This window comes from Desmodus rotundus, chromosome 12, assembly GCF_022682495.2.
Source record: "Desmodus rotundus isolate HL8 chromosome 12, HLdesRot8A.1, whole genome shotgun sequence".
NCBI classification, from domain to species: domain Eukaryota; kingdom Metazoa; phylum Chordata; class Mammalia; order Chiroptera; family Phyllostomidae; genus Desmodus; species Desmodus rotundus.
This window is the reverse complement of record NC_071398.1, coordinates 3,366,489-3,392,927: the sequence shown is the minus strand read 5'-3', so window position 1 is coordinate 3,392,927 and position 26,439 is coordinate 3,366,489. Positions and strand designations below refer to the sequence as shown.

Genomic DNA, 26,439 nt, shown 5'->3' with positions numbered 1-26,439 from the left:
CGGTGGAGGGCCTCACTGCAGCATTTTGCTGGGATAGTTGAGACTGAGCTGGGGGACTCATGAGTCCCAGCAACGGTCTCTCATGGGAATCTTACCTGTGTCCTCTGTCCTCATTCGGACCCCATACCTGAGCTTGGGCTGTGTCCCCACCCTGGAATGCCCCCTCTTCTCTGCCATCACCTGCCTAGAGCTGCGTGTCCTTTAAGCCCAGCCCACACCTGCCCTCTGTGAAGCCTTCACACGTACCTCCTGGTGCCTGCTCTTTCCACGAACCCCCGTCCTGGCCTTGGGGTAGGAGGTCTGTGGGAGACCATGTGCTGGCTTGTCCCTTCCTTAGCTGCTCAGTGGCTCCATCTCCCCTGCCACTGTGTGTGAACCCGTTCCTCCCTTCCTAGTAATCCAGGTTGAGACTGTGCTTTATTCAGTGGTGGACAATATCTCAGAATGGGTATGACTAGGAAGTTCTACCGAATGTCTAACCACCTTTCTCAGTTGCTGCTGGATGCCCCTCAGTGCTGCTGTTTCGAGACCTCTCCTTGGTGGCCAGTGACCGCTGTGAGCCCGAGTCACCACTGGCAAGATCCCACCAGGCTTCAGTCTGTCAGTCACAAATGGTACCGAGCACCTATGCAGTGGGGGCACCATTCTACGTGGTGAACAGGCCCACGTGGTCCCTGCGTGCAGTCCAGTGCAGCAGATGACGCCCAGTGACGTAAACGAATAAATACATGTGAGTTTCCCCTGGGACGTGACCCGCAGGTGGCCAGTCGGAGAGGGATGGGGCTGTGGGGGCAGAGAGGGATCGAGCCATTTGCCGGGGCGGGGGAAGCAGTGTTACCGAAGACCAGAAGATGGGATGTCGCCCTAACCGGTGTCGCTCAGTGGGTTGGGTGTTACCCCGCAAAGCGAGAGGTCGCTGGTTTGATTCCTGCTCACGGTACAGGCCTGGATTGCGAGTTCGGTCACGCATTCGAGGGACAAGTTATCGATGTTTCTCTCACTTCGATGTTTCTTTCCCCTTTCTCCCTTCCTTCCCCTCTCTCTAAACATAAATAAGTAAAATAAAAAGATCATTAAAAATAGAAGAAGAAGATGGGACATCACCATGGACCCAGGGCAGAGGGGCAGGAGGGGAGGGAGGGAGGGAGGCAGGGAGGCAGGGAGGCAGCGGCAGCCCGAGTCACAGTGGGCACTGCCGGTGTGATCCTGAGTGAGGGGAAGCTGGGAGAGTGGGGGAGCGGACCCCCCTGAGCTGTGTGGGGGCAGCAGTGAGGCTGCCCCAGGCCATTCCGGAGAGATGAGTGGGGCTGGGGCCAAGGTCAGGAGTCGGGAAGAGGTCAGGTCAAAATTTGCTTTTGGAGGTAGGCCCAACAGACCTGGTCTCAGGTTGGATGGTGGGATTGAGAAAAGGAACCAGAGGGCTCTGAGCCACGAGGGTGGGGTGAGGGTGGGTGGGAGGTGCCCTTCGTGTGATGGGGTCCTGGCGGGAGCCTTTCGGGGCAGGTGGTGACAGTAATGCTCCAGAGCTAGGCCTTGGCCGTGAGTTTGAGATGCCTCTCTGATGCTGAGCCAGCACTTGAAGGGTGGTCCTATGACCTGGGGGATGGTGGGACTGGGGTGTATTTGGGTGTCACGAGTGTGTGGTTGGTGCTTGGAGCTGGATGGGTGTGTCCCCCATGCCGGTGCGCCCAGACAGAACAGAGGAGGCCTGCACCCAGGGAGACCTCGGCGTTCAAGGCAGGGTGAGGACAGTGGGAAGAGATGCTGAGGGAGGGCAGGGAGGTAGGGGGAAACTCAGGACAGGTAGCGCCCCCGAAACCCAGGGAAGAAGGTTGGGATGCTACAACCTCACTGGGACCGGCTCTTCTTCTAGAAGGGATCACGGTGCTTGAGATTTGTGCACATGGAGGGAAGACCAGCCTAGCGCCTCTCACATCTCTCCTGCCTGGTGGGAGCTGGAGCTGCTAAAACAGCCCTTGCTGGAAACATTCTGGGGCGAGGAGAGACGGGGTTCAGGGGTTAATGAAAGGAACTCTCGTCAGCAGACTGGCCCATGCAGGGGTGTCTGTGCCGAGCCCCCCTTCCTGGCTCCTGCTCAGGAGGTGTCCCGGCGGCAGGACCAGGGTGGTGTCTGGGAGCCGCAGACTGTTGGCGGCGGAGTCCAGCTGTGCGTGAGCCCTGAATGCTGCAACCAACCACCTGCCCGGCTCAGCCAGAGCCCACCCGCAGAAGTGGGCCAGCCGCACCCCGAGCAGGATTAAAGGGACGGGTAATGGATTAAAGATCAAAAATGTTAATTAAGAAATGGTCTTTTCTAATAAGATGCCTTCAAGGGCACAGGCCTGAGAAGGAGGGGATTTCTCATTTCGGCAACATGGGTTCTGTTGTAAGGAAATTGGTTCACAGGCAGTGGGGAGGACCGACGTAAGTCTCCTTTTACAGACATCTCCATCCAAATTAATTAGCAGCAAGGAGCGGGGGCAGAGCAGCAGGCTGGTGGGCGGGTGGGCGGGAAGGCTGCGTGGACTTGAGAGCGTGCCCTCTGTGTCCTGTGCCGCCAGAACTTTGTGTCCGAGGGCCCATTTCGAGGGGCCTTCGTGAGTCTGGCTGCTTCTGGGGTTGAGGGATGAGGCCTAACTCGATGGGAATGTGCTGTGTGACTTTTGGCTGTTCCCGCCCCTCTCTGATCCTTCCTGTAGCTTCCTTTTTTTAATCAGTTGTGGATGAGAACAAAACCTCTCTTATCTGCATCCCCATCTGTTGGCTTAAGTAGATTCTTCCACACGAGTGATTGGAAACTCATATCTCTCCAAGGGAATCAGTGAGACTGTTGCTAAGGGCTGGTTTGGTGGGCCTGAGCTGGCCTTGCCCTCCCCCAGTCCTGCTTTCCCAGGCCTCCCCCTGCATTCCTGGCTGTGAAGGGCGCCATAGTCCAACAGTTAAGAATTGGGCCCTGGAGTCTGCCAGGTCATAGATTTGAGTCCCACGTCTGCCCCCTGATTGGGACCTTAGTTTAGGCACTTGACTTCTCTGGGCCCCAGTTTCCTCATCTGTAACACTGAGCCAGGGGTCCTTGCCTTGTAGTGTGAAGCAGGGAGATCAGCGATGTAGAGCCCGGGCTCTGAGGGGGCGTGGCTCCGTGGGGGGGGGTGGCTGCGTGGCTCCGTGGGCTCCGTGGCTCCGTGGGGGGCGTGGCTCCGTGGGGGGTGGCGGCTCCGTGGGACGTGGCTCCGTGTGGGGTGCTGGGGGCTGTTCTTTGGCCCAGAAGCAGAGGAATCCCTGTAGGTTCTGCACCTGTTCGCTCTCAGAGAAGGGCAGCTGCCCACCTGGTCAGCCCCGGCCTGCAGCATTTTGGGTTTCCAGGTCCCCTCATAGTTGCAGAACCTCCACGTTCAAAGGAAGGGAAGTCATTCCGAGCCTGGGGCTTGCTCTGGAGACCCCGAGACTTGAGGAAAGTGGGGGTGAAAGGGGCTCTGATTCAGGACGAGCACGGGTTCGGTGGGACCGAAGCGCGTGTGTCTTCCTGCCAGCACAAGCCTCTTGGGCGGGACGAGGGAGCCCGCGAGGGAAGTGAGGGGAGGCCTGCACCGTCCTCGCCCTCTGGTTGGGGACGTCCGGCCTTCCCCTTGCTGCAAACCCTCACATTTTTAAAATGTAAAACGACTATCATTGTCTTATTTAATGATATTTGTCCCAAATTGCATTTTTGTCATATTAGTATCATGGCATCTGCTTGAGTTTTTTTGGCCTATGCCTGCTATACCATTTTTTTAGCATTTTACAATTTTTCCCATTAAAATTTTTAAAATTGTGGTAAAACACATATATTGAGTAATACAAAATTTACAACTTGACCATTTTCTTTATTTTTCAGATTTTTAAATTTTATTTTTATTTATTTATTTTTAAAGATTTTATTTATTTATTTTTAGAGATAGAGGAAGGGAGGGAGAAAGAGAGGGAGAGAAACATCAATGTGTGGTTGCGTCTCATGCACCCCCTAGTGGGGACCTGGCCTGCAACCCAGGCGTGTGCCCTGACTGGGAATCGAACTGGCCACCCTTTGGTTCGCAGGCCCGAGCTCAATCCACTGAGCTACACCAGTCAGGTTAAAATTTATTTTCAGAGAGAGGGGGAGGGAGGGAGAAAGAGAGGGAGAGAAACATCGATGTGTGGTTGCCTCTCGCACACCCCCAACTGGGGACCTGGCCGGCAACCCAGGCGTGTGCCCTGACTGGGAACCCAACCAGTGACCTTTCAGTTTGCAAGCTGATGCTCACCCCACTGAGCCACACCAGCGAGGCCGTTGACCATTTTCTGGTGTCCGATTCAGTGACGCCGAGCACATTCACCCTGTTTTGTGCCCATCGCCCCTGTCACCTCCAGAACTTCTGTACCTTCCCACACTGGAGCTCTGTCCCAATGAACACTAGCTCCCTGCCGCCCCCGCCCCCGTCAGCCACCATTCTACTTTCTGTCTCTGAACTTGAGTGCTCTCGGGACCTTGTGTAAGTGGAGTCGCACGGCATTGGTAGGTGGTGTCTGGGTTATTTCACTCAGTGTGATGCTGCCGAGGCTCCTCCATGTTGCAGCGTGTCAGAATCTCCCTCTGCCTGAGGGCCGAACAGCAGTCCATCGTACAGATGGATCTCGTCGGGTTTAGCCGTCACCCGTCGACGGACGCTGGGGTTGCCTGCTGTGCTGAGGAAACACCACACCGGTTTCCACAGTGGCTGCACCATTCTCGCGACGCCCTCACACAAAGCTCCGTCTGCTGGCAGACTGAGAAGTGGCCCAGAGAGGGTGGCCTCTTCTTGTCCTGCCTGGATAAAGGACGCCAGCGGCCAGCGGCCGAGGCTTGCCTGGTTCTCTGAAGCAGGGTGTGGGCAGGCTCCCTGGGTGGCGCCGAGAGCCCCCGCCAGCCCTCCTGTCTCTGGTTGAGAGCTGGACCGGCCTCCTTCCTGCCACAGTGCAGCCACGGGGGTGGGGGGGCCCACAGACTTCGGGATGTGCGTGCCTGGCCCTGGATCCTGTGGCCGTGACTTCCTGGGCCGCGGTCTTCCCTGCACACAGCTGCAGACGCAGATGGCTGGAGGAGATGGCCAGCACTGGACAGCACGTCTGTTCTGAAAAGCGTGGACATCAAGACCTTGCAGCCACCCTTGTGGGCTCTGCCATGGTCTTGCTTACCAGCCGCGATTGCTTGCCTGCCCACCCCATCCCTCCCTATTATTTCTTTCACCTCTGACCTGACCCCTGGCTTTGTCTAGCCCTGCCCCCCGCCAGCATTTTGCCTCCAGTAGCCACTCACCAGTTCCTTTGGGGCCACATCCTAATCTCGTCCCAGGCAGGCTGTCCTTGGCTCCACCTGTGATCTGCGCACTGCCTCTGCCTGGCCGGTGGCAGGTGCACGGCCACACTAGCTGCCTGACGTGTCGCACTCACCGCTGCTGAGAATTGATATCTTTCAGGCACTTTATTTCTCCAGGCCACGGACTCAAGGATTAATCTGAGTTATAGGTGAGAACTCAACCCTGAGAATGGCTTCTTTCTTTTTCTTCTTCTTATTTTAACCAACTGCAATTTGCAAAGCATGTGTTAGAGGGGAGGAGGCACCAAAGAGCGCCCCCTCGAAACCAGGGTTACTTAGAAGCCTTCCCCACGCTTCCGCTTCATCAGCAATGGAACAGCATGTAAACAAATCTGATTTCCCTCCAACTCGACCGTCACAGGCTTAATTACAGCAGCCCCAATGTGTGCCTGTGTGTGTTTTTCCATTAGCAGAAGAGGCTCGTCATTAGCCACGTCTGGGAAGGATGATTAGGAAGAGCTGGGTTCCACCCTCGATAGGTGTCCTCAGAGAGCAGAGAGAGACTGTCGCTGCGAGTTCTTCCCCGTGAAGGAGGCTGGGAGGAGGCAGGAAGCGTCCTGGCAAACTGGAAGGAGATGAGAGAAAGGGAGAAGGCAGGCGATCCTGCCCGGAAGGGAGCGGTCTGGGAGCCCTGGGTAACTCCTGCGTAAGGAAGTGTTCCTCCTGGGGCTGAACCCTCCGTCCCCGTCCCCAGTGTCTCTGGCCAGACCTGAAATCTGGGGTCTCCAAGATCCCTCTGGAGCCCTCTCTTGCATCCCAGCTCCAGGGGCTCCAAACAAGACCCGCACTTGGTGGGGCAGGGCTTGGCCACACCACTTCCACCCACCTCTTTTAGGGGGCTTTTTACGTCTCCCTCCCCTTTCTGTGGAGCAGGGGTGGAGCGGGGAGAGCGCGGGCCTTCCCCAGGACAGTGCCCCCAGGAAGACTGTCCCTGGGAAGATGGCCGCAGTAGATGGCTGTTGCAGTGAGCGAGCGTTTTGTTCTAGAAATAAGTAGCTCAAAACCCTGAGCGAGACATTAGCTAACACAAAGGGAGTCGAACCTTATGGCCAGAGTTGCAATTGTCTGCAGGAAGTGCCCTGCCCAGGGGGCCTTTGAGGGAGGATTTAAGTCCATTCTGCCTGGCACCCTAGGCACAATATTGGCAAAAAAGTTTTTTTCTTTCCTTCCGCCCTCTCCCCCCACCCCCAGCCCCCACAGTGATCACGTCTCTGGTTTAGCCGCCCGAGGGGCTGCACTTTGTGATGCTGCTAACCCCCCTGTGATCCAGAAATCCGTGCACAGGTGTCAGGTGGCCCTGCTGCACAGCTGACTTCTGACTTGGCCGTCCAGCAGGGCTAGGGCTGGCTGTCCCCAGGTGCTGAGCGGCTCTGGGGTGGGGTAGACCCTGGAAGCCCAGACTATTCTAGCCCCTCCTGGTGACAAGGGTCCCCGACTGGTGTTCTCCCAGGCTCTGCTTGAATGCCTCCAAGGACGGGAGGCTCATTCCCTACCAAGCTACCTGGCCCCCAGAGACAGCCCCCATCGCCATGTTTATTGAACAGTTACTGAATGCCAATAACTACTTAATGAAACAAACACAATGGAGACCCTCCACGAGGCCAGGCATTGGGGAAAAGTCCATGACGCGGTGGGGATTCCTGCCCTCCGGGAGCTTCCCGACTGGGTGTCAGGAGACAAAGCCAATTGATGTGGCCAGGTCTTGAGTGCTTCTGGAACTGAGAGCAGATGGGGCAAGGGGGTGGGGAGCAGTGTCCCTGCCCTGCTGGGACATCTGGCCCAGCTTTATAAAGCTCACCTGGCCCGGCCCCCCACCTGGTCATGCCAACCTGTCAACTCCTGAGCTCTCCACGTGGGCTCCAGCCCAGGGCCTCAGCACCAGCCCTGCCCTCCACCGGCAGCCTCCTTCCTCCCCTTCCCTTACTAACCTGTGTCAGTTCTCTGCCTTGCCCTGTCACCTCCTGGGACTTTTCCGATACTTTACTCCTTGTCACCTAGTACATCATGTCGGTTCTGTCGACTGCTGTGTCCCCAGCCTGAGGAAGACATGGAGGTTCAGAGAGGGTGAGTTACAGGCCTAGAGCCACACAGCCCATGAGTGGTGAGGCAGGGACGTGTCTGCAGCTGGTCTCAGACCAAACCCACACTCTCTGTCCCTGTGAAGAGTTGGTGCAGGGTGTTTCTCCTCCTCACCAGCCCCGTGGGGTCTGGTCTGTCCCTGTGACCTTCCAGAATAGGCCTGCTCGCCCGGTGTCCCCGCTTCTGTGTCTGTGGACAGTCTTCCCACTCTCCTCCTGCTCCCCTAGGATGGATGAGATACACCGAGAGATGTACCAGGCTAGAGTTCTCTGATGACGTGGCCATTGTCACACGGGGACCCCTGGTGGCCCCTGGCCCGATGGGGACCCCTGGCCCCCAGGTCTGTCAGACAGCAGGTGTTGGGGCCGAGAAGGCGGGCAGCTGAGTCGCAGCTTCCTCACAAGAGGCTGCTGAATGCCCACTGGGCCTGAGCCCTGTGGGGCAGGGTGCGGGCAGGGCCTCCGACATGGGCGCCCTGGTGTGCGGCTGTGCCTTGGGGTCTGCAGAAGCGGGTGCTGCACCAGGCCACCAGTTTCAGCTGCGTTCCCGGGCTCCGTCACTGCCACGTGGGCCTGGGTTTGGGTTCCTGAGTGAATGAATTGTGTGCGGGGTCGGATGCCATGGCTGCACGGTTGTAGACCCTGCACCCCGACACGGGCCAGCGAGCCTGGCGGGCAGAACCGGGTCCAGAGATGAACCCGCTGCTCTTCATCTGCTGCCTCCTTGCTGCTCGGACCCCAGCCCCCCGGGGTGTGTGTGTGTATCCTTCCAGGGCTGAGATGCAGCAGCCAATCAGAAACTGAGCCTGGCTGTGGGATCAGAAGCTGGGTCTGACCTCAGGGCGCACTGGCGTTGGACGTGCCTGTCACTGAGGTGTGACCGGGTGGAGGTGTCGAGTAGAGGCACTGAAACGAGCCCTGTTTGTACACTTTCACCTCCAATCTGTCTTCCGTCTGGACTCCTGGCGTTTGCCTCGAACCTGGATACTGGTGCAGTTCTGGGCTCCTGCCTGGTCACCCTGACTCAGAACTTGACAGCGTGTCCCGGGCCTTCCTCAGGCCTCACACTCCTCAAATCTGTGCTGGAAGCACACTGGCCTTCTTCCGTTCTGGGAAGGGACCCCACTGCCTTTCACCTCTGGTCGTGCGTGCCGCGCCCCCTGCTTCCTTCCTGTTCTCTGCAGCTCAGCTCCCTGACCCCACTGCTCAAGCTGGCCTCTCCCCGCCCCCATCACCTCTTTCATTCCTTCAAAGCGCAGATTGGTCGGGATTTTGTTTCCCAACGTTTCTGCCGCCTTTCTCCCTGACCAGGAGGGCGTGCCCACCCCTTTCCTGCCACCGTGTCCTGGACAGTCCCTGGCGCGTCGAAAGTCTCGCTCTGTCTGAGAACAAGTGGATGGGTCTGTTGGGGAGAGGAGTGCGAGGCTGGCCCTGGGGGCCGGGGCCTCCTTCCTGTGGCTGCCGGTGCTGTCCTCTGTGATTCAGAGCCGGCAGCTGGCAGAGAGGGGAAGGTATGCCCCAGGGGAGCCCGCTTCCCAGAAACGTCCAGCTCACCGCCCCCACCTGCGCTCCCCCAAGGACAGAAGAATGCAGGGGCTTCCTGGAAACCCTGCCGGCTTGGCCCCTGGAGGGTGGGGATGACTCTGGCGTGTTTAGCTGTTAGTGACGAATCCCAGGAAGCATCCCAACTTCATGCCTAGGAGGGGGAACGCCTCCTCTGCTCTCGGGTGGAGGAGAGAGGAGAGGAAGCTGGCGACCGCGTATTTCCACAGTGGGAATGTTGTCAACTTTCCTTGCGAGCCTTGCATGGGAGGAAGAGGCCCGGACGCAACTCCCCCAGAGCAGGAAGTGGTGCCGAGTGTGCACGTGCGTATGTGTGTGCACATGTGTGAGTGACACCCAGAGATGGGGCCCGTGGACCCCCCCCAGCCCCTGCAGATCTGACTCCGTGCTAATGCGTGAAGCAGGTTCTTTTCCCGGGGAGCCTTGGACAGCCTTCTGGCCCAGGGTGGTGGCCGCAAAACTGAGATAGAGAATCAATATTTCAATTATATTTTAAGGACATCAGGGCAGTAGTACACGGGACGGAGATACCGAGGCTTGTTAAATACAGATTCCTGGGCCCCATAGTCAGAAAAGGGCTGCCGACAGGTCCCCTGCATTGTCACGGGGCCTCTGTCCAGGTGAGGCCACCCCGGGCGGCCCTCTGCCTTGCACCTGCAGAAACGGACGCACACCTGTAGAATCTTGTATTTCACTGGCTTCCAGGGCTAAGCCATTTGCAAGGAAGCCTTTTCTGAGATAGAAGAATCCCACCTCTCCCACTCGGTTTCCTGGGACCGCTTCCCCTCTAAGCAGGAGCTGGGACCCGTGTGATTCCCTCAGAGGCAGCGTGAGAGGCAGGCTCTCAAAACCAACTCCTGGGAGAGCCTCGCCGAGCGAAGTGTGACGAGGTGACAGCCCGGCGTGCGGCTCTTGGTCCCTTGCTGGCAAAACCAGGGGTGCGTGTGCCCGTGAACATGTGCGTTTGTTTGTCAGAGCCGGCACGGTGCGGGCCTCCGCCTGGGGAGGTTTCAGGTGGTTTTTACTCTTCACACTTGTCTGTGTGGCGTGTGTCTTCCACATCAGTCGCCGATGTCTTTGTCATCAGAAGTAACAGCAGTCTTCATTTTGTGGGAAAGAAATACTCGGGAAGGTAGAAACAGTTCCTGGGGAGAAAGCTGGGTAGGACCGCCGTCTGCCTGGGCGTTCGCCCGGCGTCGGGGACGTGGGTTCCTGTGGGCACTTCCGGGCCGGCCCCGTCTGTCCTGTAAGCACCCAGGTCCCTGTGCCCTGCTTGGCCAGGGCCTCTCCCAGGACCTCATGCCCTGGGACCTGTGTCTGGTGGATTTTGGTGCTGCTGGTCACCCTTCTGGGGCGGTGCCTTCTCTGAAGAAGGAGGTGACTCTCCACCTGCCTCATCTGTTCATTTATGGCTGTGGACATGGGATGGCAGCCCCTGGACGCTGTGGCACCTCAGCCTCATCCACGTGGAAAGCTGCTGACTGTGGGCATGTCCCTCTTTGCTGGGCCTCAAGGTCACTGTTCACCCCTTTCCGCACTAGTGGGTGAACCCCGGGGAGCTCAGAACCTGGAGCCTCGGTCTCTCGGAGGTTGGCTGGCATCCCTGCTCCGTTGTTCTGTCCGTTGCCCCTTCCTTCTCGGTGTCTCAGTTTACCTGTGCATGCGTGAGGCTGGCACGGCACCTACCTCACAGGACAGGAGGTCACAGTGGGTGCTGCTTCCTGCCCAGAGAAGGGACTTGGCTGGGAGGGTCTCCAGACACTGTTTTGAACGCCGATGCTGGCTGAATCTTGCCTGTAACAGCTGAGACCTGCCCTGCCTGATGAGATTTCTTAGCAACTGGCTCCCTCACTCAGCCCAGCCGGCAGATGCTGTCCCGGGGAGAGAGTCCGCATCACTTTCTCTGTCCCGTGTGGGCTCGTGGAAGGGGGCCAGGGATGCACGTTGGGCAGTACCCGGCTCCTCCTTAAATCAGACCGTGTTCCATTCTCATCTCCCCAAAGGTGGTTTTCCAGACTCAGCCGTGGCTCACAAGCTCAGCTGACCCCCAGGGGGGTCAGGAAATTGGTGAGAAGTCAGAGTTGGACCATTGGTTGTTTTTTGTTGTTGTTGTTGAAGACATGAAGGTAGAAAATCTGCATTCGCTTAAAAATAACTAACGTGGCATGTTGTCGGGCAAAGAGGTCCTGTCCAAGAGGACTCGCCTTCCGGAATGGATGGGCAGGAGCTCAGTTCATCTAAATTTCTGTCCGTCCATCCATTCACACAGCACGTAGTTATTGTGCACCTACTATGTGCCAGGCACCGGTGTAGTGCTGAGGTTTGCAGTGAGTAAAACAGCCAGCAGATCCTTAGGGACCACTGATTCTCTCCAGCCAGAAACTCCCCTCCTCCCTGGGCCCCTCCTCCTCCCCATCACCCTAGCTGGGGGGTAAGGATCTCAAGGCTGAGGCGGGATCGGCCCAGGGAGCAGTAGCCCTGGCTCTGCCACTAACTTGCCATATGGTCCAGGGACATTATCTTGGCCTTGGATTCTGATAAAAAGCTGTGGATTGGATCGACTTTTTTCTGGGAAGCCTTCTGCATCTAAAATCCCCCAATTCGTTCCCCATTTGTCCTTGTAAAAAGTTGAACTATGTAAAAAACACTTTCAGTGGCTCATCAATAGGTGTGTTTTAATTACGAAATATTTCAGATAGATAAAAGACAGTAACGAGCAGGGGACGTGCCCTTCCGCTTCAGGGACAGTGGAAGGATCGCTCCGCGGAGCTCCCCGGCGGCTGCTGTCCCCCCCGCCATCAGTGCCCTGTTTGGAAGGGTCGCCCTCGCTGAGATGTGCAGCTCCGTCTTGCAGCTCTACCTGCTGATGGTGTCACCCCGTGAATGTTCCAGGGTTCTGCTCTCTCTTTCCTGTTCGTGGAAGTGTGGATGCGGTCTAGTTTTTGGGGGTTTTTTTTGGCTGTGACAAGTAGTTGTGGGGTGGGTGTTCTCACAGTGACCTCTTGGGTCCGGGAGTTTTCTGTCCAGAACATTGAGCTGCACATGGCACGCCGGCTCTGAGGGCGGGGCTCCGGCGTCCTTCCTGTCCCTCAGCCCTGCTCTCCCTGCCCTCACCTTAGTGACGTCTTTCCCAGTGGTTCTTCTTTGTGCACCGTCTGAGGGTGGTGTCTCAGCCATGCACGTGGGTCCCACTCCACCCCCAATGGGCCAGGTCTGATCATGGGCCTGTCCTGGTCGCTCAGAGGTGGGGCTGCCCCCAAGGGAGCCTGAATGGGAGATCGGGGAGGTTGGGGCTGTGGCCGGCATGGGACAGCGGACCTCAGCACTGCCCAGGGCAGCTCAGCCTGGGCTGTTTGGGGAGTAGCTCCCCACCTTTTGCTCTGAGCTGTCTTAGGAAGCACCTGTCTCTTTGGAAACAACAGCGAGTGAGCAGATTAACAAGTCCCACTCAGGGTTTCCCTCCTGCGTTGATGGGGACAGCTGGGGGCGGCGAGTCCCTTCTTCAGCGTGTCCCTTTTAGAGCTGGGGGAACAAAGGCTGGCAGCAGTCTCGGCGGATCCCCTGTGGTGTTGGTGGAACCCACGGGACCCAGCGAGGCCCTCTGCTCTCGCAGTGTTGATGCAGGATGTTTGTTACAGGTAGAGAAACTGAGGCTCAGAGCCTGGACACCACTGGACTGAACCACGGTCATGGCAAGACTTAGGGATAAAGCTCAGATAGCAATGTAGGTGTCTCTTTAGTCCCCAGTGGCGCTGCGCCCACCTGTCCTTTTCCAGGCTATTTCTCTGCCCCTGACGGAGCTGGCGTGGCTGCCCAGACCCCCGTTGTACCTCCTATAGCCACTGGGTCCCTGTCCCCTCAGCTGCATCCCCGCGAGTTCCCCACAGAGCCCTTTCCTGCTTTTGATGCAAATCCTCGCTCTTCCCTGACAATATCCTGGGCTCTTCTTAACGCGAGGGGGTCAGCTGTGGAGCATCTTAGCAATTTACAATTCTTGAATATTCTGTTTGGTGACACGAGTTAGCATTTAATAGACACCCTGCCACCTCCTCTCTCCCTATTGTGACAAGCTCCCGGCAGAAACATTGTGGGACTCAGGGTAATTGCGCCACGCTGGGGACGTGGAGGCCACGTCGCGCTTGAGTGCGTCTCAAAAACGTCTCCACAATAGACAGCCAGGTACGCGCTCGCTCAGCTTCAAAGTAATGATTTCAACTTAATTTGACCCTTGATGAGGGAGCCCGGGTATCAGGTTGGACGCAGTCTCGCGGACGGGCCTGCCCGCCATGCCTTCGGCAGTAGCAGGAATAATTCCTTCGTAACAAGTGCCTTTCCGAGGGGGTCTGCTGCTGACAGCTAATATAGAATTATTGCCCCTGAATGCATTTCTGTAATTACTTCCCAGAGATCTGTCTTCGTGTTAGAAGACGTTTCACACTTTAGTAACATAAGTGTTTTGGGAGAGCATGAGCAATAATTATGAACAGTCTTTCCGCGAAAATAAACCTAAAAAAAATTATAAAAGCGAATGCTGACATGGGTTGGAGTCAGGGAGGAATTTCATTTGATTCATGCATATTTATTCCAAGCATAATAACCTCTTCTGGGTGGAAACTTTTTTTTTTTGAAACAAAAGCAGTCACGATCCAGGTAGCCCACTTTCTCATTTTTGAGTCACGCAGAAACGGAAAACTGATTAAAAGCGACAAGTTGCTTGAGAGTGAATAAAGAAAGCGTCGCGAGGAGCCCTGATAGGAGACGCTTGCGGTAATGGGAAATGAAATGATTCACAGTGTGATCAATAAAAAATTAGCAGCGTTTAATAAAAGGTTTCTGCTCCGTGTTGACGGAAGACCATTGCGAGCTGTTTGAGATCTGAGTTAAGTGGTGGCTGAGGAGGCAAGGGGGTGGAGTGGGGGCTGGGGGGGGTGTGCATAGAGGTCGCTGGGATGCCGGCCATCCATGGTGCAGGAGGCTGCTGGGCCCCTGGGGTGGGTCTGGAAGTTTCCACTGCACTGCCCACCTGACCTTTGATCTGTGGTTAATCTCCTGGAAGCCTCGCTCCTTGTGTGATGTGTCTTGGTGAGTCCTAGGCACCAGGTGGGCCTTGCTTTCATTGAGGGGATGTGGACCCAGTGCCCCCCAGCCCCACACTTAAATCCACCCCCCAGGGAGGGGGCAGCCCTTCTGGGGGCTGGCGTGTGTCTATTGAGGTCCCTCAAGTGTGCGCCCTTGGCTTTGTGGTTTCTGGAGACTTCCAGAAGACCTTACACCCCACCTGTGGGGCACAGCACCCTTTTGGGGGCCGGAGGGGATAAGCAGAAAGCTGGCAGGCCTTACTAGAGGCTGAGGGGGAGTGGTGGGGGTGGGGAACTATTGCTCAGCTGCGGGTCCGTGGAGGGGGCTGGCCGCCCTGTTCTGGGTCGGGGTGGGATGGGTCAGTGGCAGCTGGCTACGTGGCCACTTGTCCTGTCTCTCAGTAGCAGCAGCACGGAGGTGCAAACCACATCCTCAGACTCACCCCTTTTCCCCGAGTGCCTCTTCAGTGTCCCGGGGATGTGCCCTGCGTACACCAGGTGGTCCTCACACCCAGTGCCTTGTTGCTTTTTTACACGTTTCACACGGCCTCTCCCCCGTGGCTGGAGGGAGTGGGGCCCCCGGCCTCCCAGGCCCTCCCCTGACTACACGGGAGACCTGGGGTTGGAGGGCTCTGGGAGGCAGGTGGCCTCTGGGTTATAGCAGCTGCCAGGAGCCTGGGTGGGTGGCTCCTAGGACCAAGGACAGGGAATCCTTTCTGCTCCCTGTGTCCTGCCTGGGGCAGCGGGCAAGGCCAGGGCCTACTCCTGGCTTTGTCCCCACTGTCTTGTCCCTCCCCAGAGAAACACAGACCCATGGCTGGGCCTTTAAAAGTCAGAGTGGGAAGGGCCCTCCCACATGCTTCATTCACCCATTCATCCAACACCTGGGAGCCGAGCACCCCGCTGTCAGCAGGCCCACTGCTTGGTGCTGGGTTGGGGCAGAGGCCACAAGGGCGGGACAGCCGATGTTGGCCCTTCCCATCTGGAGCCTGCTCACCTGCACAGGGGCCATCAGATGTCCTGCAAAGAAAGGACCAGGACTGCCATGGGAAGAGCAAGCCCCCGGCCGGCCTGTGGGGGTGAAGGTTCACTGAGCTGGGACCTGGCTGGTGAGGAGCGGTTCTGGGGGACCTCCCCCTCTCTGGTTTATTGTGGACCTGCCTGAACGCTTGCTCTGTGCGATCCCAGCGTCTAAAGCAGACAGAGCGACTTAGTGTGGAGATAACATCAGTGTGGTGCCCTCGGGCCTGCCTCGGGCCCAGCCTGCGGCCCAGCCGCCGGCCGCTAAGGTCCACTGGTCTAAGCCTTTCTCTTCTGAGTCCATGCCTTCCCGAACAGGGCCGGCAGCCCCAGCCCAGCAAGGGCGACTGCAGCGTGGCCCTGGGCTCGCTCAGCCTGGCCACTGGTCCTGTCTTTGGGATACATGCCCCTTCCTTGCCCCCTTCTCTTACCCTCCCCTGGCGGCTCCTCTTTCCGCTGCAGCCGCCAGGGGATGGTTGATACCCCAGCAGCCTCTCCTGGAGCAATTAGGCGTGCCAGGCCTCGGCGCTGGCCACAAATTAGCTGGATTTATCGAGCTCCCCACACTGCCCCGCCGGCCGCCCCCCTGCCTCCCTTCGGTCTGTGCCTGCATCTCCTCCTTCCCAGCAGCCGTCCGAGACAAAACACGGCAGCAAGGAGAGGGCAGCGTGGTCACAGCCTCGGGAGGTCACGAGGAGGTAACTGCGCACAATTTTCATGGTCCCAGGGTGGCTTTGTCCCACTGTTCTTCATTACTGCATGCGGCGAGATCAGTTTTATTAAGATCGTGAGGCTCGGAGGAGCAACTCTGTTGACTCGCTGGAAAAATAGAATTTTCTCCTTTTTGGCGGGGGTGTTTGTGATTGCTTTGTCTCCCCCTTCCTACTCCACGCCTCCCCGCACGTCTCCCTCCATCTACCGTCTTTCCCTTCCGCTCCTTCCTCCCTGGGCGGAGTTGGGAGACAGCTCTGGGAAGCTGCCACCTCTGCCTGATGGGTTGGCCTCCAGACCCTTGAATGTCCCCTGGGGGGGCTGAGCCGAGTCTGCTCAGCAGGTGCTCACAGACACCCCACGGGTAAGGTGCTGGTGCCAGGGCATCGGCCTCAGCTGGCGGAGGGGCTGTGCTCAGTTTTTGGTGCATCTACACACCCAGAACAGCACTGGCACATAGTAGGTGCTCAGAAAATGTTTGTTGACTGACTACAGATGTGCAGTATTAGTCTGTTATGGCTCCAGCTTTTGGGGTGCTTATTGCCAGCCAGGGCCTGTGTGGCAGGGACTGGAGGTGAGGTTGCCAGGAAGGCAGCTGTAATTGGGAGCGCCCACACCTGCACAGGAGGTGATGTCCCACCCGTTTTCTAGGTGAAGAAACTGAGGCTCCCGGGTGTAAGTCACAGAGGTCTCACAGGAGCGGACTTGAACTTGGGTCCTGAATCCCCGAAGAAGGAACACTTTCATCAGTGCCCAGCGCGCCCCCCTGCCTTGCCCTGGGCTTGAGGGGGCCTGGTGGCTCTTGCTGGGCCTGTCCCATGGCAAAAACTACCCTCCCTCCCCTCACCCCAGGCTGCATCCAGCCCTCCAGGGTCTATCGTTTGTCCCACAGTATTATCTTAGAACTTGACATCAACCTTTAGTAATCCAGAGAGATTTCACATAAAAATGTGGACTTCCTTCTTTTTCAAAAAGCAGCTGATGTGCCTGTGCTGGGCCTCGCTGTTCCGTGGGGTGACTTGGTACAGGGTTTGAGCAGGGGCCACCCCCTTGGGTGGATGTTTGTCCCCTGCCCAGCTCACTCTACTCACTTGCATAATGGCGGGCCGTTGGTCCACCGTGACCCGTGTCCGAGTGGGCTGTCTCGCCTGTCGGCGCCTCAGTTTGCTCTCTGCTGAGCAGGTCTAAGGTAACCTGTCCCTTCCGGGGTCACGGGGGACGGACACAAATGCATTGGAAGGTCTGAGGGAAGAGATGACCGTTTTGCTGCAGCTAATTGTGTTGGCTTCTGGTGCCAGAATTCCTGACAACCCTGGAAGCATTATCTGGAGGATTGTAGGCATTTACGTGGTCAGCCACGGGCCTGCGGAGAGGGGGCCTGGTACCCCCAGACCTGCCTTGTCAGCCAGGGCGAGCGTCCCCGCTCAGCTTGTGGGATGCGGCCCTGGTCACATTCAGCCACGTTCAGCGTGAAATTCCACCCGCGGAGCCAGCAGCACTGACCGGGCAGCGGCATGCACCTCCAGACAGCTTCCTTATTTAAGAAGCAGAACCTGGATGTTCAGCAAATTAGGTGTTAAAATATTTGCCCACAGCTCTGCTGCCAAGGGGACCCTTTAGGCTGAGTGTGAAGTGTTACCCCACCGCCTGCACTGCCAATATCTTAAACCTGAAGATGAATAGCGGCTGCCTCGCGGAACGGGGGCCGGCCACGGAGGCACAGGTGGCTGGGCACCGCCTCCTGCCCTCCGTCCCGCCAGCCTGGGTGTGTGTGAGAAAGTGTTCACGGGACGTGTCCTCTCCAAGAGGGCTGGGGGTTCGACCTAGTGCCCAGGTTGCCAAAATGTGCTCCCTCCCACCTCGCCCCTTCCCTGGGAATGGAACGAGCCACTAGGGAAAGGGTTTGCAGGGAACCCTTCCCTGGTAGGCTGGGGTCCGAGTATCCTGGTAGAAACCATGTTGCCCCAGGGCAAGTGCGTGGGAAACGGTAGACGCCTTCCTGGACCTGTGTTCTGTTGGGAGGCGTCTCAGCTCCGCACAGGGGACTGCGCAGGAAGAGCGGCCTGTCTGCAGAGTGAGCGTGGCTGGGGCACATCCTGGCAGAGGTCAAGGCCTGTCCTCCAGCAGGTGGGCTTGCAACTTAGTCAAGGTTGCACAGTGTGGAAGGTGGGGCGACTTTGAACTTGAACTTAGGACTTTGCTCTCCTGCTCCAGTAGATTTTTTTTTTTTTGTCCTTGTGGACATTTTTGTGCCTTTCAAGGGAATGCGTGCCCAGACGGCCTCTGTCCCGGGGGCCTGTGAGGCCTGCTCGCAGAATGTCCCCTGGGGTACGATGGGGTACAAAGCCGCACACGTTGCTCGAACGGCACGGTGGCGTTCAGACAGCAGTCGTGGCTGCTGCTTCCTCAAGTTTGTTGCGGCCAGGCGCCGGGCCGTGTCTGTGTTACCTCATGGAAATAATCTAACTTCACCAAATTTTTCTCCGAGAGGACAAGTGGCATGTCCGGGGTGCCCCAGTGATTAAGTGGTAGCATGTGGGTTTGAACCAGGGAGTCTGGCTCCAAAGTCTGTGATTTTATTTTTTCTTTCTCTGTCACCTGGGCAGTCCCTGGAACGAGACCCCAGCTGTCTGCCGCTATGGCTGTTGGTGCTTAGTAACCGTCTATATTGTGACCGCTTGGTCCCCTCAGCCCTCTGGCCTCCCGACGCTCCCTGTATAGTTGGGTCCCCGGGTTGAGCCCTGGAGGTGGTCTGGTGGTTTTGATTTTGGCGGCGGCTGGTGGCGCAGTCTCCATCCAGGTCTGGCTGGGAGGAGCAATGAGATATGGGGAGGCCTCCCCAGGCCTCGCCGGCCCCCCGGGCTCCTCTCCTGCCTCTTCACTCTCAACGAGCAGCATCCTTGGTATGCAGTCCTCTCTCCGTTCCGTCAGCGACCCCTACCCCACACCCTTGTCTCACCTGTGCCCACACCCTCCTCTTCCCGCCTGCCCCTGCGCCCGCCTCCTCCCAGCTCCCCGAAACCCACGGGGCTCCCGGATAGACACGGTTCTGGTACTGGGCCGTGTGCGCGATCCTTCTTGCACCAATGCCCTCCCTCCACCCGTGCGGCAGGAGAGGACGACGGTGTCTGTTGCGGCCACTCTCCTTGTGGTCGTACGAGGAGGCATCAGACTCAGGCAGGAGAAGCGACTTCCTCCAGGTCACTCCTGGGCCGGCGGGGAGGGGGTGTCCCGGAGCTGAGGCTGAGGGGCGCCTGCTGCCTTGCCTCCCCGCCGGCGTTCATCCGTTCACCCCCTTGCCCACTCACCCACCCCGTGTCTGTTAAGTGTCTCTGCTGAGCCAGGCTCTGCGTGCGCTTTGAGGCTCCCAGGACGAATGAGACGGGGGGCCCCCGTAGGTCGTGGTGAAGGTGCATGTGTTGTGTCTGGCACACGCCAGACCTCGGTGGATATTTGTGGGTGGGTGAAGGAAAGAAGGGGCGTGTCTGTGTGGTTGTTGGCACCGGAGTATCGCACGACTCTTAACCTCTCTTCTTGTTCTCTCTGTCCCGGGCATCAGGGCCCCTGCCTCCACTGGGCAGCTAGCTGCTCACCCCTGAGCCCCAGGGGTGGGGTCCCTGCTGGTGGTCCCTGGTTGGTTCTCAGGGTGCTCAGGTCTCCCGCTGTCTGCTCCGGGAAGGAGCAGAGGCCATCTTTCTCGGTGGGGCTCTTTCTGACCCGTGTGCTGCTGGGGACTGGGGCCGGAGAGAGGAGACCCTCGCTGGTGGCCTCGGGCTGAGCCTGTCAGCTGGGCCCTGGGGGCCGAGAGGCCCTGACCGCTGGCTCCTGGGCTGCACTGAAAGAAAGTCTGTCTGGCTGTGACGTTAGAGAGGCCAGCGGAGCCCTTGCTGGACCTGAGGGGCAGGCACGGCACGAGGACCTTGCGTGTGGCTTTGTAGAAGTTTACAAGTCCTTTGACGAGTGGCTCATTTTTTCTCTGGGTCACTACCGCAAGGAGACCGCATTGCAGGGTGGTCGCGTCACACACAGACCCACCACCTGTGGCCCTGCTGAGCCCCAGCCCCCTCACCTGTAAAACGGGGACTCGATGGGGCTCACCTGACAGGGCCTCCTGGCTGGCTGTGCTTGGGGGTAGCGGGGTGGTGGGGGGACCTGGCATCCAGCAGGTGCTCCGTAAATGCCAGCTGCCCCCGGGTGTGCCTGTCCGAAAACAGTGAGGCTGGGGGTTGTCTGGGGGGGGGGAGTGTGAGGCTGGTGTTTAAGGTGCCAACTCGGGCTGTTCCCTTTCCAAGCATGTGGCTCTGTTTGCCCCTGGTGGAGCTTCCAGAGGCTCCAGGCCCCCCTCAGGGGACTTGGGTGGTGCCTGATTTCGGGAAGCCCCTCCCATCCCGGATCTCCACTGGAGAAGAGAGCCCTGTGGCGTGCTCACTCAGCTGCATGGGGCCCAGGACCATTGGAGAGGCCAGCGGGCTGACTGCAGTTCAGGCCCAGGTGGCCACCGTTTCAGAAACACAAGGCCTGTGGGGTGGGGCCTCGGACAGGGCTGGTGGTGGCCTCTGGGCTCTGGCCCCCCACCCCACACCACCGCTCGATGGATCAGGCAGGGACCTGCATGGGCCTCTGGGGCGGCCACCCTGACTAGCCAGCCCTGGGTTGAATGAATAGAGGTCCATTCATTCAGTCCCCATGAGCTCACTGAGAAGCTGCTTGTGGGGAGGGGGCAGAGACCCTCAACCAGGTGACTGCAGAGAGCACTAGGAGGGGACTGGCCCCAGAATGCTTTGTCCTCCAACTCCGGGCAGTGGAGAGCTCGGGGCCCCTGCAGGCCCCCGGTCTGCGGGAGGGCATGCTGCTCACTGCCAGACGGTAGGTTCAGTTCCAACCTTGGCTTTGGGCGACCCCTCAGAGCCTCTGTGTTGCCCTCCGTAAATGGCAAAATAGCCCCATTTATTCTCTTTCCCTAACGTGAGGCTGGCTTCCTGCTCCAAGTCCCGACGGTGCAGACGAAGCCCAGGGCACTTGGGGACTGCGTCTCTGCGGCACTTGGGGACGTCCTGCTCCCCAAAGCTTCTTCAGGTCACTGAGTCTTCCCCTTATGGCTTTCTGAGGGTCAGGCACCTCAGAAGAGGACCCCATGGGACCGCAGGTGGTGAGGTCCCCTCCTTTGCCCTCCTCCCCTCTCTCACCCCCTTTTGCGAAGCCACCTCGCCTTCCCATTAGTAGACAGCAGCAGGGAAGGTGACAGTTCCTTAAAACAGATTTATACTCTTGGATGACTTTATGGGGTTTTGACGCATAAAACCCCAAGATTTGACACGCTGATTTATCTCCTCCCGAGTCAACAGGATGTAGCAGATTTAAAGAGATCAAACGAGTGTCGTGTTTGCGGTTCCAATTGTGGATGAGACGGGCTAGGTCGCAACTCGCTGCCAAGCAAATATAGCAAAAAAAAAAAAAAAAAAAGCAAAACAAAACAGAGGGGTAATTTAAATATGTCTATTAAATTGTGTGTTAAGTGCAGTAGCTCCAGTGCGGTGCGGGACCCAGTGTACCGTCTAGAGAGTTGGTGAAGTAGATAAAGCCGGATTTACGGCTCTTTTTTTTTTTTCCTTCCCCTTCAGAACATTTTTTTATTAAGGGAAGAGACGGAGAGCTAGGAATCTCAGAGCCGGGGCTTGATGTGCAACCGTGGCTGTGCGATGACTTACAATATGTTGCAGGCTCCCGATGATATTTCTCATTTCTCTGCTTTCTCTTTCTTGCTGGTGCCGGAACAGCGGATCCGATTTCCTGAGATAGATATGCTGCCTGGCTTTTAATGGGATTTCTGCATTGCCGGGAGTTGGCGAGGTCTGATAAAAAAAAAAAAAGAACCTAAAAATTGTACATCCCCTAATTGGTAAGAAGAGAGATGTTTTGATGGGCCACCAATGGAAACATTGATTTTTACTGCCTCCGCGCTGTTCCAAGCGGCGTGTTGGGGCCACGTTCCCCGCCACGGAAGGCGGCAGCTGGCTCTCCGATGAGCTGATTTGTCTTTGCGGGATCTTGGTATCGGGTGCTTGAAAGCGCGTACGCCGTACAGACGGGAGCAATGCAGCCCTTACCCCATTATCTGTTTCTAAATTGGAATATTTATAGGCCTGTGGCTTCCACCTCGAATCGACTGCGTTCTCTGCCTCATTCTTCTCTCTTGCTTTGGTGACCAACCCTTGGGGGCCTAAAGGTTGTGTACTGAGGCCTTTTCCTGTAACTGTGGGGGCATGTGTGGCACACACTTGCGGGCACACTCCTTCGCAAGTGCAGATATGTTTGCATCAGTGTCTTTGCACACGAGAGTGATTTCTCGCTTTAGTTCCCATTGGTGCTAGTTTCTGGACGGGGGCGGGGACAGCATACGCTTTGACTTTCTAGTCCGAGTCTCTGCATTTCACTGGGTAACTTTAATCCACCGACATTCACTGGGATCACTGACCTGTTGCGTGGGTTACACTCACCGTGTTCACTTCGCACTTCGATTCGCAAGTTCTCCGTGTGTCCTGTGAATCTCTCAGCGGAAGCTGTGTGCTGTTCCCCGCCCTGTGCAGGGCGGTACACCAGGCAGGAGGCAGGGTGTCGAGTTAAACGTCTGTAGGGTGCTGGGGGTGTTGCCGCCTCCCGGCTGCGTGCCAGGTGTCTCACCTGTGCCGTGGGAGTAGCGGCGCTGCCCCTATGCGGGCAGTGAGGTAGCACCTCAGGATGGCTTTTAGCCATAGGGTATGTGAGGCTGAGAAATGGGTCTACGGGTTTGCAACTGGCTTTGAAAAAGTACAGGATGTAGTCCTGGCTGGTGTGGCTCAGTGGATTGGGCGCCAGCCAGTGAACCAAAGGGTTGCCAGTTCGATTCCCAGTCACAGCAACTGCTTGGGTTGTGGGCCAGGTCCCCAGTAGGGGGCGCGTGAGAGGCAACCACACATTGAAGTTTCTCTCCCTCTGTTTCTCCCTCCGTCCCTCTCCCTCTAAAAATAAATAAATACAATCATTTTTTAAAAATAACAAGTGCAGGACACAACCCAAACCTAAAACATTGTCGTGACCCGTAAGTGTGCCCAGTGGACAGGAGGCATCTCGTTTGAAAGAAATTGGTGGAAGGGTTCGAAGGCTGGTTCTCCCTGTCTGGGCTGAAACCTGGGCACCAGAGAAGGCTCAGGTGTGGCCTCTCTGTGGTCCCTCGAACACTCGTGCTTCCTGGATTCCAGGGTCAGGGCATCCACGCAGAGCACCGAGCCAGCATCCGCACATCCAGAGGCTCGTGGTGTGGAGGGTGAACTTGGCTCCAAGATCTCCCCGGTCCGAATCGAGAGGCTTTGGGGGGAAAACGTTCGGGGGCGTTAGGAACAGCCGATGGGGCTCTGGAGCAGTGTGCGAGAGAGGATGGTTTTCAGGAGACAGATATGAAGGCCTCTTCGCCTCCCCAGTGGGTCCCAACCCTCAGCCTCCCTGCCCGGAGGCGGGTGACAGGAAATCCCGTAGAAGATTTGCACCAAGAATTAGAGAACCTAGTTGAGGATGACGGTACCACATGCTCCCAGAAAAACCCCACGCACGCATCCACCGAGAGGCGTCCAGAATGACGGACCCTGGGAGGTAGACTAATTAACTGTATCTTAATAAACGCCGGGCAGTTCTTTTAAAACCCTTTCCCGAGACCCCGTCCGCCCACGTGGACTGTATTCTTCCTGTTGGCAGGAGGCCTAGAAGGAGAGCCGGACTGTGACCAGAAATCCAGCCGGGCGCTGGAAGACAGGAACAGCCTGACAAGTCAAGAGGAGAGAAATGAGGACGATGAAGACATGGAGGATGAGTCAATTTACACCTGCGACCAGTGTCAGCAGGACTTCGAGTCGCTGGCGGAGCTGACGGACCACCGGGCCCACCGCTGTCCTGGAGGTATGCTGAACAGCGCCGGGCGCTGACAGGTGGTTGTGCGGGTAATTGGACAAAGCAACAGCTTGACGCCTCGGGTGAGATTAAAGAATTAATAATGTGATTTTACAGGGAATGTCATTTTATTGTGGTGTCTGGGGTACTCTTGTATCCGCCTTTTCAATGAAGTTAAAAATAAAAGCAACAGCGTTCCGGCTGGCGGGAACGAGTGGGGAGGCTCCCCGTCCCTGCTCCCCCTAGCCTGTGCTCCGTAGGGCACGGGCCTGCCCCCCAGATTTCTGGAAGGCCTTCGGAAACCCAGCGATAAAGAGGTGGTTCGTGCACAGTTAAGCAGATTAAGTGTGGGGAGCTGTGTGAAGGCTGAGCTCCCAGGCCACGGCTTGTGGTGGGCGGGGACAGTTTCACAGGCCAAGAAGAGCCTGTGCAGAAAGGGACTGGGTCACCTCCGTGCTTGGCCTCCCGCCTGTCTGAGTGGCCAGCTGCTGCTACACCAGATCGTAGTCCTGTTTGCTCTCTCCCCAGAGCTTCTGAGAAGGTGGGCAAGGCCAGGGATTTACAGGAGCGGTTTACGACTTCACCAGTCGTGTGTGACTGTGTGTCTGGGTCCCGTGTTGGGTGGGTGGGGCACGGTGGCATGTGGATTCCCTGGGGGTCGGCAGCCACACTACAGGACTTTGAGTTCAGAGCTCCTGTGTTCCTTACGCAGCTGCCCCAGACAGCTTCTTCCGTTGGGATCGTTGGACGGGAATACCTTGGTTGCTGATTTGGGGGGAAAGGACTTAAAATCTCAGACTGGTGTTCCAAAGGGGACCTGCCACCTGTTTTCTGGGGAAATGTGCTGGTAGGGGGGAGGTTGGCATTGAAAGCTCTCAGTTTCCCTGCCTTTCCTACCAGCTCAAAAGTTTGAAAGCTGAGTGGTTGGGGAGCTGCTATGACTTTCCCTCAAGTGACGTCCATACCTGCACGCAGGCCCTGGCTGGACCCAGTGCCTGTTCTCAACCTCTGAAGGGAACAGGTCCCCCAAAACAGCACTCCCAAGAGGACGCTTACAGGCTTGGGCTTTTGGGGGCTCAGCAGATCAAAGCCCAGTCATTTGGAATTTGTCATACTGCAACCCCAGGTAGAGGCGATGGCTGACTTGTGATCTTAGAATGCTGAGACGCTGAGAGGGACAGGCGATTGCTTGGCCAAGGTCCCATAGCGATTTGGTGGCCCAGCTAGGGCGTCTTCAGGGCACTGGGCTGCGCACTCTCTCCTGCTTGAGACAGTCACAGATGCTGGCGCGTTTCTTCATTCAGCAGAGACCTGACGTGGATTCTAACCTGTAAGAGAATGAAATACTGTCACTCACTGTTAAAACACCCGGTGAATGGACCTCTCTTCATTCCCCAAACGCACACAGTTGTTGGAGTGGGTGCCCCGAGGAGCCTTGCAGAGCGCCCAGCCCTGCTCCGTGCCCCACCGCCCCGCCAGTTCTCAGAACCACGGAGACTTTTCTGTCTCCTGCCACACTTTTGAGATTGGTGGCATCTCTCGGTGGAGAAGGGACCATGTGACACTTTGGGGCTCGATGAGGGGTCTGTGCTGGAGATACTTGGGCTTCAGTCCTGGGCAGGAGTCTCCTCCAGGGCCGCCTCTCCTCTCTAAGCCCTAGACTCTGCCTGAAGTCATGGCAGCCGCCTCGGGGGCTGGGGGTGTCCCCCGATACACTTGCCTGCTGCCTAACAGGACCCTGCTAACGACCTCCACCGGGAAGCAGGAGCCAGGAACATCCCCCAGCCCCCGGAGCACTGGGAGTCAGAAATTCCTAGAAAGAGTCCAAGAAACTGACCTCACCTAATAGTGTCCCTGAGAAATTTCTGGCCACCCAGCATAGGTGTGACCCAGTCTGGAAGAGTGTCCCTGACATAGAAGAGAGAGCTGAGGAGTAATTCCCCCCAGGTCGTGGGTTCCTAGGGTTCCCCCAATGACAGGTGACCACTGGGAATCGCCTGTGTCTCCTCCAAAACGGGCCCCACCCAGGATGCCCATCACCCTTCTCTAGTGCCGCCATTCTCAGACTCTGTCCCAGAGGTGTCTCTGGGCCTGCTGGGTGGGTGTTGGGGCCCGTCTGGCCAAGGGGCCTCTGTCACCCCCTCCTTAAAAGCCTGTTTTATACGCTGGGCTTTAGCATATGGCGCTTGAACATGGCCTTCTGCTTTAGAAGTTTGGCCCGGGCATGAAAGGCAAAAGCAGGCCCTCCCAGGCGAGGCGCAGGGCTCTGCCGGGTGCTCAGCATGGGCCATCCATTCCCGGTGCTGGGGACGCTGCAGGTGGGCGTTGTGGTCCTCACGGCGCATAGGGACACTTGGAGGCCTGGCAAAGGCCATTTCAGACCAGAACCAGGGTCTGCTGAGAGGGCTCTGTGGATATTTCTGAGGGAACAAATGAGCCTTGTCTGAGAGGAGGCGGGGCCCTCCTGCTGTTGAGAATTTGGGGCCTGAGGGCAGTCACACCTGTCCAATCACCCTCTGCTCCTTGTCTCCTGCAGAGGGCTGCCCCCCTGGCATGCCAGGCAGGTGTGTGGGGAGGGTCGGCCCTCCCAGGCAGGCGGGGCCTGTCGGGAAGAGGCCGTGACTGGTGGGGGAGGGTTGTCTGTGGGGACGATCTTGAACGTGGTTCTTTAAAACTGCTCTAGCAGAGGGACCTCCAG

At 57.6% G+C, this 26,439-nt stretch overlaps 1 protein-coding gene across 1 annotated transcript in view; it reads left to right on the top strand.

The window, feature by feature from the left end:
• ZNF423 (zinc finger protein 423) overlaps positions 1-26,439 on the top strand; it is a 262,089-nt gene that overhangs the window by 65,292 nt on the left and 170,358 nt on the right. Inside the window, exon 3 of the mRNA XM_053914730.1 lies at positions 23,550-23,750. Within this exon, the coding sequence (XP_053770705.1) occupies positions 23,550-23,750 (201 nt within the window). The remainder of the gene's footprint in view (positions 1-23,549; positions 23,751-26,439) is intronic.